The 12,904-nt window shown below is 40.6% G+C and overlaps 1 protein-coding gene across 9 annotated transcripts in view; it reads right to left on the reverse strand.

The window, feature by feature from the left end:
- FOXP1 (forkhead box P1) overlaps positions 1 to 12,904 on the reverse strand; it is a 635,379-nt gene that overhangs the window by 235,070 nt on the left and 387,405 nt on the right. For all 9 annotated transcript variants that reach the window (XM_064361902.1, XM_064361903.1, XM_064361896.1 and 6 more), the window contains one exon: positions 10,534 to 10,724. In XM_064361902.1, the coding sequence (XP_064217972.1) occupies positions 10,534 to 10,713 (180 nt within the window). In that variant the 5' untranslated portion in view covers positions 10,714 to 10,724. The remainder of the gene's footprint in view (positions 1 to 10,533; positions 10,725 to 12,904) is intronic.

Raw genomic sequence — 12,904 nt, forward strand, 5'->3', positions numbered from 1 at the left:
TTTGTAGAGGGCATATCAAGAGTCAATACAAGAGGCTATAAAGAGAACTACTTTGTATCATGCAGCCCTGAAAACGTAACACAATAATTCTAATAATAAAAAATCACTTTTGCCCTGCTTTAGGATGCTACCTCGTATTTCATTAATTTTTTCCAAAAATCTTCCTTCCTTTGGCTCTGAGAGGCATGACTCTGCTGTTGAAAAGCAAAAGACATTTTACGCACAATTTTCCCTCTACTAGGAAGAGGTATATTGTGCCCTTCAGTGAACATAAAATTGATATTATCATCTCTTAGTTTATATCTCACTACTTAACCTTCAGATTAAAAGTTATTGGATTTGAATGACTAAGAAGACATCATGTCACCTTCCCTTCAATGCGGAGAGACAGAAGTTGAAGAAGAGACAAGGTAATGTGATGAAAACACAAACTTAGGATCGTTGGATGCTTTGCCTCTTTCAATAGATGGCTATGATACTGACAACGCAGTTGTGTTTGTGTGGATAATAAATTCTGAAATTAATTGTCTACTTCAAGAAACCTTGCTGAAGATGAATCTGTGTTAGAAAGTTCATTTTATTTTGGGAACAGTCAAGGTGCGGTCTACCAATAGGGATAAAATAGTTAATTCAAGGGGAACACAGGGTTACCAACCTTTAAAAAAAAGCCAATACCTTCCACAGTTGGTATCTGCATTATCAGCAGTTTATGCAGAAGATCCTGCAAAATGTCCACATGGAAAGATGAAAATGAAGAGAGCTTGCTTCCCGCTTTCCCTCTCTGGGCATGGCTCAATGTAAAAACACAAAGAAGACTAGGCCTTTAAGTCCCCAGGCAGTTTAATCTATACCTCCTAAATGAGTCTTCCAATAGCACCAGCTGTTTAATAATTACACATTGTACTTTTCCAACAAAAGAAACACAACATGCACCCCCTTACCACCTTAAAAACAAACTCATTCTAAGAAGCTTGTGTCAATATGGAATAAAGACTTTATCAAATATCTAACTTCGTAGTTTTGTTCTCTCAAAGAGATAAGCCCATTCCATGATCAATAGGAACACAAGCAGTTTATCAGCCCTTCCCATGTGACTTTTGGAAGATGTACTCATTAGTAACTGTCAAAGGCTAAATGGAAAATACCTGATAATTTTAATGCAAATAAACATATGCAATCAAAGTAGTGAGTTTTAGCTACATAGATTTTTTTTTTGCAAGTCTTTTTTAAAAATGGCTTTTTCAAAATAAGCCCATCCTTTATTATAAGTTTTTAACCTCTTAGTAGCAGCTGAGAAAGGAGTTCCCCCTCTCTTTTATTTCATGGTGCCCCCATTTTGCCAGTCATTAAAATGGAACATCCTGACTCATCACTGGTAACTCCCACCCCTTGGCATTTGCATACCTCATAATTCAAAAGGTCCTGTTGGTTTTCCAACATTCCCCTCAGCAATCTTTTCTTATGCAGTCCTTCCTTTCTCTTTCTATTTCACTCATTCATAGTCTGTCAAAGAACTGCCCTACGTCAGATACTATGCTGTGTGCTGTGGAAGCACCAGGGAATGAGAAAGGTGATCCTGGCCTCCCTTCCCTGATGGAACTTACACTTGACTAAGGGATTCAGATGGAGGAGGAGATGATCAGGAAGCCAGGAGGAATCAACAACAAGGTGCCCTCAATTCAGTGGGACCAGGTTAGTGGCCCCTTACTAAATGCCAGACCAACTGCAGTGGCACTGTCAGAGCCACTCATCTCTCTGGGATTTCCTCCCTTCCAAGCCAGCTAGGTTCAACCTTCTCATCTACTTTCAGTACACCACCTCTCATATGGCCTTTCTTCTCTACTTAGAAGACTCCCATAAGCTGAACCCAATCTGCCTTCTCATCAATCTCCTACTGCCCCGTAGTTATTTTTCAAGCTCGAGCTAAGTAAACTCTAAGTTATTTTCCCATGTTCTCCTAGCACCTGACACATCAGTTCCCCCTCTACCTCCCTTTCTTCCACATAGGGATGCTCAATAAACCATAGTTAAATAAGGCTGGGTGTGGTGGCACATGCTTGCAATCCTGGCCCTTTGAGAGGCTGAGGTGGGAGGATCACTTGAGCCCAGGAGTTCAAGACCAGATTAGGCAATATAGTGAGACCCATATCTCTATGGAAAAACAAAACAACAAAACAAAAACAGCTGCGTGTAGTGGTACGCCTGCCGACCCAGTGACTCAGGGGCCTGAGGTGGGAGGATCGCTGGAGCCCGGGGAGGTCAAGGCTGCAGTAAGCCATGATCAGAACCCTGTACTCTAGTCTGGACGACCAAGTTAGACCCCGTCTCAAAACAAAACAAAACAACAACAAAAAAAAGGAAAAACAAAAGGCAAAAAGTTAAATGAAAGAATATGCAAACAATCAAAGAAATAAATTTCATCTGTTTTCTAGTGGCGCTCATTTATTAGCACACTTGCAACAAAGCTGGGACAAGGTCAGCATGGGAAACTCTCCACAACATTTTCTTGTGGGGGGCGGATAACGTGGCTGTATTTCTATGAATCAAATCAAACACAGTATTTAGCAAAGGGTATCTGGAATGTTACAAGTAACACTTCATAATTATAATAGAGTTGAGTTCAAAGACAAAGTGATGAAAAGAAACTTTCTAACGTGGGGTTCAATTGCCTACATAAACTTCCTTCTTGTGGCTCCGTGTACCACTGGCATTTATGTTGCTATTCTTCTTTGTCATAAAAGCAGTCACCTTGTAACCCTTTTTATCAAGTAATCTATGCACTACCTAAAAGTACACTAGACTCCATCAGGCAAGCTATAGGTTTACGTTATATAAACATTCCAATTCTGCCTGCTCAGCGCGAGTTGTCAATAAACACAAGCCATTGCAAAACAGCAAAGTAGGTTCCTTGCCTTCAGAGAACAGATAGGACCTGCCAGTTTTGCAAAAACAAACTCTTCACAATCACTGAAACTAATCTGTCAACAAATTACCATTAAAATCATATCTCCTGAAAGTTCAAAACAGATTTGTGAGTAGACAAGAGATAGGGCGGGTTTTTTTTTATGATTATTTTTATTAGCTCACAGGTCAGGGCTCAAAATTACCTTTTCAAAGCAGCAAAGCTTTCTCTTGAAGTCAAGAGGGAACACTTCACTCATAATGAAATGTGGCACCTGGCTTTCTATTACCACATTCTCCTCTGCTACGGGCCTTTTTTCTTCTTTTGCTTCTTGTGCCATTTTCATTTTCAGTGGAGAGATTAATGACACACAACTGTTTAGTAATCAAAACTTGAAAGAATTTCATAGAAGGCTCACATCACAAGTTACATAAATCTTTTGACAACAATATTTTGATGGAAGGCAGGTCTAAACTAACAGAGTAGAGAACTAAATTTAGCATTCAGGGTGAAATAAGCCTTTTCTGGAAACAGCCACAAAGGGAATTAACAAAGTGTGGGGGGTCAGTGTTGTGGCTGCTTTTTCTTTATTTGTCAGAATTATCTGAATTCCTGTCTCAGTTTTGTTTCAGTTTGTTTGTGTGGTTATCACTAACATTTTGGTGACATTGATTCTTACACAAAATATTTCTGACCATCAATACTTTGCACATTACTTGATCTCTGTAAGGTCTTCAATAAAAGTATATCTCAGCATGGCAATTCCTTTAAAATTACAGCTGGGTTTTTACCTACCAGCAAGGGAAGGTGCTAGCCCCCAGCACAATACCTGGCCCCCATGAAGGCATTCAATAAATATTAATAATACCTGCTTATATGCCCCCTTTCTGGAAGTTTCCCTTCTAGGACACAGAGGTGCTGACCAGCTTTTCCCTGTCAGCATCAAGAGATCCTTTCTTCAGACACAGTCCTCAGCATCTGCCACAGGAAAGGCCACTTGAACAGCATTTCTAACAAAGTTCATAAGCAACCTTTTTCAAAGAAAAAAGGGGTAGAATGGTACGGCCAACCCAGCCATTGCCACCCAGCCTTTACACCTATAGAACCACACCATATAATCTGTGTCATTCTCCATAAGGTATGAAATAAGGCCAAGAATGGCCTCTGGAATTTTAATATGGTGCCCCAGAGGCCTATGGGTAAAAATTAGGTGCAATAAGCACCTTCATGCAGAGGTGCTTACTGCCAGAAGAGACACACCGACAACTATTTCCTGCAGGCACTGTTTCTCGTAGAGGCAGTTAAAAGGCAGGAAATATTTGCAGGACAGCTTCCTCCTTCTACTCAATATCCACGAGCAATTTTACTAACAAAAACTAATGAAGGAATACATTTTGCTATTTTGAATGTGACGAGAAGAATTTTCATTTGCATGTGTATTTTTTGTTTTTTCTTTGTGTGTTTTGACACAGGGTCTCACTCTGTTGCCCAGCCCAAGCTGGAGTGCAGTGGTACGATCTCAGCTCACTGCAGCCTCAACCTCCCACACTTAAGTGATCCTCCCACTTATGCCTCATGAGTAGCTGGGACCACAGTCATGCGCCATCACTCCTGGCTAATTTTTGGATTTTTTTAGAGACAAGGTTTTGCGGTGTTGCCCAGGCTAGTCTGGAACTCCTGAGCTCAAAAGGTCTGCCCACCTCGCCCTCCCAAAATGCTGCAATTACAGGCATGAGACAATGCATGCAGCCTGCTTATGTATTTATTTATGCTGAAACAAAAAAAAAGTATTTCTACCCTCCTCTGAAAGCATGGACACAATGGTCCCTCTAATACCATTTCCAATGTTCAGAGGACCTGGTATATCAATTTCTGATTCTCCTAGGTTCCTCCAACAGTGTATTTTCTACATTCCCTTTGTTTTTTGTTTGTTTGTTTATTTGGTGGTTTTTTTTTTTGGAGACACTCGACTCTCACTTTTCCTCCCAGGCTGGAGTGGAGTGGCCCGATCTTGGCTCACTGCAACCTCCGCCTCCCAGGTTCAAGTGATTCTCCTGTCTCAGCCTTCTGAGTAGCTGAGACTACAGTTGTGCACCAACATGCCCAGTTAATTTTTGTATTTTTAGTAGAGACAGGGTTTTGCCACGTTGACCAGGCTGGCCTTGAACTCCTGGCCTCAAGTGATGGGCCCACCTTACCTCCCGAAGTGCTGGGATTACAGGCATGAGCCACCCCGGCAGCCCTCTACATCCCCTTTGAATATGAACAACTAGGCATTTTGCCTGAGTCCCACACATTTCTCTGAGCTTCTCGTGTTCTGGGAAATGACTAATCTTTAACATCCTTCAATGGCTCACTGGAAAAATTCAACCCAATGGGTCCTCTTTACTCCCCTTCTCTTTCAAGAGAAGCTCCCTATCTACCGTTCCCACCTCCTTACTACTAATTTCACATTTTCTCTCCTTCTTTTACATTGTTAACTTAAAACATACACACTGTCTCCTGGGCCACAAGACCCAAGCCCTTAAACTAAACGTCAAAGAAAGATGCCACGGGAACCAAACACTTTGCTTATCCACACTCTCTAAACAATACACGTTCAAATTCCAAATACGGCATATCTTATTTTTATGTTTCTCTCACAGATTCCCTCCAAACTGCCCTCTTCATATAAAATGATAGCCACACCTCAAAACTGCAGCAAGCAATTTCTCTCTATACTCACTTGCAGACAATAAAACTGCCAGGTGGTACAAAAAAAAAAAAAAAAAAAAGAACGAAACCCCACAAAAACCTCATCATTAAATGGAATGCTGTTAAGAAATAGCTGTTTTATTTAACAGCTATTCATTTTTATTGAATAAACATTTTCTAGTATGCATTCTGTTAATTGACCTGACAGCATATGCTGTATATGGAGAAACTTCTAAACATTATGCTCTATGTAATATGCTTATCTGAAAAAGCTCTCATTTGCAGCAATATGGAAATAAAATTCTGCTTTCTAAAATTCAAGACTTTTAAAATGCATTAATCCACACAGTTTATGAAATTGTTCTGGACATTTTAAAATCCTTTCTTTAAGAAAAAAAAACACTTTGGTCATTGCTAATAGTATTTGTTGCTGAGTTTCATAATGGACTAGTGCACATCCAATACAACTTTTACAGACATAGAAATGGGGCAGGCATAATAGGAAATAAAAAGCGGTTATGGTAGCGGGGAAAGAATTACTCAATGGATAAAAGAAATGCTCAGAAACTCTTATCAAATTATATTATTAGAAAACTATTGTTATAATAGTTTCATGGCCCAGACATAAACAGAGTTGAAACATTACAGAGATAATACATTTAGTCTTGAGGAAGGAAGACAGTTTGTGAGTGTGTTGGTGGGCTCTACCAGCTAATGGCAGCACCTCTCTTGGGCTGATGGCTTCTGAGTGATGAGTCTACCTTCCAGCCCAGAATCGCCAACTCCACTACCTAGAGGCATAAATGAGCAATGCTGCTGGTGGGAAGGCGAGCAGGCTGGAGGGCTGCAGGCTCCCTGTCTTCAGTAGCAATTCATCTCCCAACAATTGTTGCCCTTGTGGGACTATCAGCCCAAGGTTACCAGATATTCTAATTTTTCAAAAGGAGATGGAAAAGCCAGATTTGCCCCATTTCTCTAAGTTGTCAACTAATTTTTAGAAAAAAAACAATACCATTAGATCGCAATTAAGCCAACTTATAAACTAAACTATGGAACGTGTGCACTCCACAGTGAATCTTTGTTGGGGCCCTCCCATTCTGAAAAGGGCATTTGCTGAAAAATTTGTAATTATCTTTGATAATATGTAGCAAACATGGAAAGGTTTGCATTTATTTATTTTAAATCCTGTCACTAAGTAAAAACTCTCCCGGTATCCTCAATGATGGTACTGGTGCAACTGGAAAATCCTCCAACATTCAATATAACACAGAGCATAATTAACTCATTTTTATACCAAGTACTTTTAAGCCAGATCTTTGTGTTCCATGGACTTCTAACGTATTTTACAGTTCTAATTCTCTTCCACTGTCCTACATTAATCAAAGCTGTAACCCCTGTTGTCTTTGTACTACGGAATCAGAATGTGCCCCTGGCGAGGAATGGGGGAAAAGTCAACAGGAATTAAATTTCAGTGCAACTGTTTACTCAACTGTGGCCTGCAGTTATTGAAATTTTATCCGTGGTTTTGTGTGACTACCGCAGTAATGAATTCAGCATGGCTGTGATTTTCTCACTGCTGGTATTCTCACTTCAAGTAAAAACCTGTAGAATAAAAATGATGAAAACAACCATAGTCCATTGTAGAATGCTCACATTTCTCCAAACTGTCTAATTGTTGTAGTTTTCAGTCTTGAAGAAAACACTGATAACTCTAGTCCTGTAGAAATATTTTCAATCCTGTAGTTTTTCTTATTTCATCTACAGATTTCCCTTTTCCCCAACAACCTGTTAAGAGCCTTATCATATACTTAGGGGAGTCGAACAGCTGTGAATGTTATATTTTAAAAGACCTCAAAGGGCTTGCCAACCACAATACATGGTGTTTTAGCCACAATGATAGACCTTACTGCTTTGTTTCTTCCCGAAACGTGTCAATGGCATATGGAGAAAACACTGTCATAAAACAGTTAAAAACACTATTAAAGTCTAACACAAGACATTTCTTGACCTTCATATCAATAACCCATACAACAAATTTTCCAAAGTGGTCACAGTGAAGATAAAGAGGGAAGATGTGGATAAATAACGTTTGCAACTGATACTTTTTAAGGAAGATGCTGGTGAAATATGCTTTTATAACTTTATTCTATGTAGCCAATTTGTTATCGCTGTTGTGTATGTGTGTGTACATGTATATATACATGTTTTGATGGTTTATATGTAAATCTTTTTGGCTGACTCACTACTTTGAGAACCTGAATGATTTTTACCTCCTCAAATAAAAATCAGAAGTTAATTTCCCATTTATTTAATTAATGTACCCTAAATACTAATTATTTAGTATCACCACATCAGTCAGTAGCCCCACCTCAAGTGCTTCATAAATAAATAGTCAATCTTGGCTGGGCATGGTGGCGCACACCTGTAATCCCAGCACTTTGGGAGGCTGAGGCGGGCGGATCATGAGGTCAAGAGATGGAGACCATCCTGGCCAAGATGGTGAAACCCCATCTGGACTAAAAATACAAAAATTAGCTGGGCATGGTGGCGTGTGCCCATATTCCTAGCTACTTGGGAGGCTGAAGCAGGAGAATTGCTCGAACCCAGGAGGCAGAGGTTGCAGTGAGCTGATATGGTGCCACTGCACTCCAGCATGGCAACAGAGCAAGAGACTGTCTCAAAAAAATAAAAGAGTCAATCTCGACACTTCTCTGGTAAGGGCATAGAAGATGGCATTCAAAAACATTATTTATTCTCAATATAATGGCTGAGAACATCACATGAAGATGTACTAGCACAAATACACAAAGACCCTTTTACTATCTACTGCTGAGTTTTGCTAACAACCTCACTGGTTGGAATTTGGCCACCTGCACTAACCTAAATGCACAAAGTTTATATACAACAAACATCACAAATTCCAGCTGAAGTGAGCCCGTGGTACAGGCACAAATGCGTCTGGGTTGCCAATGAAAGAAATATCAAATCACTTGGAGGAAGTCCTCTGAATTAAGACTTTTGCTGGTCTGTGACTTTTCCTTTCTTATGCTTTGTTGCATCTTTTTCCCAACAGGTTCCATAATCTCATGTTGGTTCCACCACCTTGTAAAGGAGCTAACAATCTAATCATCCCTGATGTTTTAAAAAAAACTCAGCCAGGCGTGGTGGCTCATGCCTTAATCCCAGTACTTTAGAAGGCCAAGGCAGGTGGATCACGAGGTCATCCTGGCCAACATGGTGAAACTTCATCTCTACTAAAAAAAATACTAAAAATTATCTGAGCATAGTGGCAAGTGCCTGTAGTCCCAGCTACTCAGGAGACAGAGGCAAGGAGAATCACTGGAACCAGTGAGTCGGAGGCTGCAGTGAGCCAAGATCGCGCCACTGCACTCCAGTCTGGTGACAGATCAAGACTCCTTCTCCAGAAAAAAAAAAAAAAAAAACCTCCTAGCAAGGAGGAAATAAAACATGGTTTACAGCCTGTCTCAAAGTTGCATCACAAACATAAGCTTAGCTAGCTTCTCTGACACAAATTCCAAGAAAATGGTTTGAGAAGCACTTTGTCTTTATCTTCCCCTTCCTCACAAAAGTTCCTGCAGCTTTCAGAAAGGCTGAAAGATACATCATTCTTTTTAATTCACCTGTTTCTGAGTGGCGCCACAACTATGTTTTGAATAAGTAAATCAAGAACAAAACTGGTCATGAACCGTGTATTATTATTAACAAAACCTGGTAATACTTCCTGATTCCAAGAGAGGCTGGGAAACCAAAGCCAGTCTTCAAGCAAATGCTGTTTACTTATTTGAATTTTTATCAACATTTTGACAACAAAACACCATTTCTTGGGTTTTGTTGGATATCACTGCCCTGATGTCCAATGGTCACCTGTACCATTTGGAAATATTTTACCAGTCACTCACAGATACCTAGTTCTGTACCTGTAAAAAGTATAACTAACAGGAATGAGTATGTTCCAACTTACATACATTTTGGGGAGGCACTAATAAGAGACAATTTAAAATAGTATGACTTAGCCACAAACCCACTGCTGCATGAATACAGGGAACATATGTAAACACCCTTATATCCCCAAATCCTACAGGTAGAGGGAAGCAACTTCCTGCAGTGATGCCCATATTCTAGATGTTCTGGCTGTTATCTAACCATTTCTGCCTGTATTTTTACGTATTTCTTTGTTTTCTTTTCTTTTCTATTCTTTTTGTTGGGGGGGGAGGGACCGAGTCTTGCTATTGCCCAGGCTGGAGTGTAGTGACGCAATCTTGGCTCACTACAACCTCCACCGTCCTGGGTTCAAGCCATTCTCCTGCCTCAGCCTCCCTAGTAGCTCGGAATACAGGCACGTGCCACCATTCCTGGCTAATTTTTTGTATTTTAGTAGAGACGGGGTTTCACCACGTTGGCCAGGCTGGTCTTGAACTCCTGACCTCGTGATTTGCCCGCCTCAGCCTCCCAAAGTGCTGGGATTACAGGCGTGAGCCACCACACCCGGCCCTATGTATTTATTTCAACTCTCCTTACTCACTTTTATTCCTTAGCCTTTATTTTCTTCTCCATAGACTTAAGCCTGTTTTTTGCTTTATTTTTATTTTTGTATGAAAGCCCTGAGACCCATTTCTCCAAAGAGTAATTTTATTCCAAACAGGGACAGGTTAGGCTGACACAGGTCCACTCCAACTTCCTGTCAATAACTGCTCCCCACAAGGGGACCTGCAAGACTTCCAACTCCCAAGGGCTTGAAAATTAGTCTCTCAAGCCAACTGCTGGGACCCCTAGAGGACTGATGGTTTATAAGATCCTGCTGACAGAAAGATGCACAGACAGGTCAGCAGAAAACACGGATCCTGATTAAGTGTAAAATTCTGTGGTAAAATTCGCACCCACCACCCTCCACTTCCCAGGAGTCCGAAGCCCAGTACCTGTTGCTGCTGCTGCTGCGCGTGGGCGAGGTCGGCTGCCCCGATGTCCACGGCCGGCGTCTCTCCGTTGGACCGCCCCTCTCGAAGACTGCCGCACTCTAATAAGTGGTTGCTGCCGCCGGACCCATTCTGGATGGCTGAACCGTTACTTTTTGTCTCAGTCCCAGATTCTTGCATCATGACTCAAAAACCTGATACAAGGATTTCCAAGATGGGGAGGAGGGGGAAGAAAAAAAAAGCAGCTGTTAAAACAGTTGTTGTGCATAAGGAGAAGGGCCTTGCTTTAAATGTTGCCAAAATCTGTAAACAGTTGTCATTTTCTTTCACTCATCTTATCCCCTCATTAGTGGGCCAGGCCCCCAGGTTCTGAGTCTGAAACTGTTATTCCCCAACTTAAGTTTCAGTAGTATTGCTTTAAATATATTATTTTATTACCCTTAGAAAAATTAAATATTTGTGGGTAAACCTAGAATTCAAGATTAAATTTTTCTTATATCTGGTTTCTTTGTTCAAAAACCAGCAAGTCATCCTATAGAGTATATTAGGTATACACATTAAATTTCAACAATGTGCAGACACTATTTGTTTATATTACACTTTTTTTTTTTTGAGACAGAGCTTTGCTCTGTTGTACAGGCTGAAGCGCAGTGGCATTAGCTTGACTCACTGCAACCTCTGTCTCCCGGACTCAAGTAATTATCCTTCCTCAGCCTCCCGAGTAGCTAGGATTACTGGCACCCACCACCATACCCAGCTCATTTTTGTATTTTTAGTAGAGACAGGGTTTTACCATGTTGGCCAGGCTGGTTTTGAACTCATGACCTCGGATGATCTGCCCGCCTCGGCCTCCCAAAGTGCTGTGATTACAGCTGTGAGCCACGGCACCTGGTCAAAAGTACTAAAAGTCTAATAGAAAAAATTTATATAGGGCTGGGCATGGTGGCTCACGCTTGAGCCTGAGTCAGGTGGAACACTGGAAGTCAGGAGTTCGAGACCAGCCTGGCCAGCATGGTAAAACCCTGTCTCTACTAAAAATACAAAACAAAACAAAACAAATTTAGCCAGGCATGGTTGCAGGCACCTGTAATCCTAGCTACTCGTGAGGCTGGGGCATGAGAATTGCTTGAACCCAGGAGGTGGAGGTTGCAGTGACCCGACATTTAGCCATTGCACTCCAGCCTGGACAACAGAGCCAGAGCAATAGAGTGAGACTCCGTCTCAAAACAAGAAAAAAAAAAAAAAGAAAAAATATATGGTGTAAAATGAGCAGCTATAAAATATCACTTGGGTGTAAATACATTTCACATTCATTCTTATTACTCTCTGGGCACAAAACCATTTTCCCAGAGAGCCAATTCAGCACTTGGCTCAAAAAATATGTCCAAAGATGACAAAAGACAGATAACATTTGCTAATACCAACTGTTACCATCTACTGATCACCAGTGTTGGTTCAGGCAGGCCGTAATGTGGGTGATTTACACACATTCTCTAATTTAGTTCTGATGACAATTGCTACCCCCAGTTTGTGGATAAGAAAACTAAGGCTCCACAAGTTACTTAATTTGTCCACTACAAGTCACAGCTAGTAATGGTGGAATCAGGATTTGAACCAGTTAAGTCCGAGCTCTTACCCGCAACGAGTATTTTTAAAGCTGAGGTTCAGTGGCGGGCAAAACAATGAAAATGACGGGGTCATGCCGCAAGTTCATAGACCAGTCATAAAAGAAGTGAAGAGTTCAAGTATGAAAGCTGAGAAATGCCTGAGTAACTAAGTCTTTAATGTGAAATACCAATCCCAGATTAAAGGGCAGAAAATGTTTACGAAAATGTGTTCCAATCACGGAAGGACATGTGTACAACCAATGCTACAGATTTCTGCCCCGTACGTGAAATGTGACAACAGGGAAATTTCAATCTTTGGGTATCTTTAGAGGACATTGTTTTCTTGCTGGAAACTGGATGAAGTCTGTTTTCTGCAGACTTTCACAAAAACCAAATGGAAAAATTAAAGGCAGAAAAATTCACATCTTTCTTCATTTCCTTTCACTGCATAGCATGATCCAACTTGATACAGACTTCATAAACCCAAACGATGTATGTATTTTTTAAGTTGATCCAATTCTAAAGTAGATTAAGAATGGCATTTTTCACTAGCAGGTGGGAAACAAACTCAGAAGCAACAGCTGATTCACTCTAGTTTCTTGATTTTTACTATTTTTTCTTTCTCATCTCTTCAGATCAGACTTTCTAATAATTATAGTCCTTTAGAAATTGCACTTATATTCTTACTGACCATAGAGTAAAGAATCTATCAAAAATAACCAAAATCTTCCCTAAGATATAAGAACCAGGTAACAAGATAATTTGTG

The sequence above is a fragment of the Aotus nancymaae genome, unplaced genomic scaffold (assembly GCF_030222135.1).
Source record: "Aotus nancymaae isolate 86718 unplaced genomic scaffold, 86718_ANA_hifiasm-v0.15.2.pri h1tg000046l, whole genome shotgun sequence".
Lineage (NCBI taxonomy): Eukaryota > Metazoa > Chordata > Mammalia > Primates > Aotidae > Aotus > Aotus nancymaae.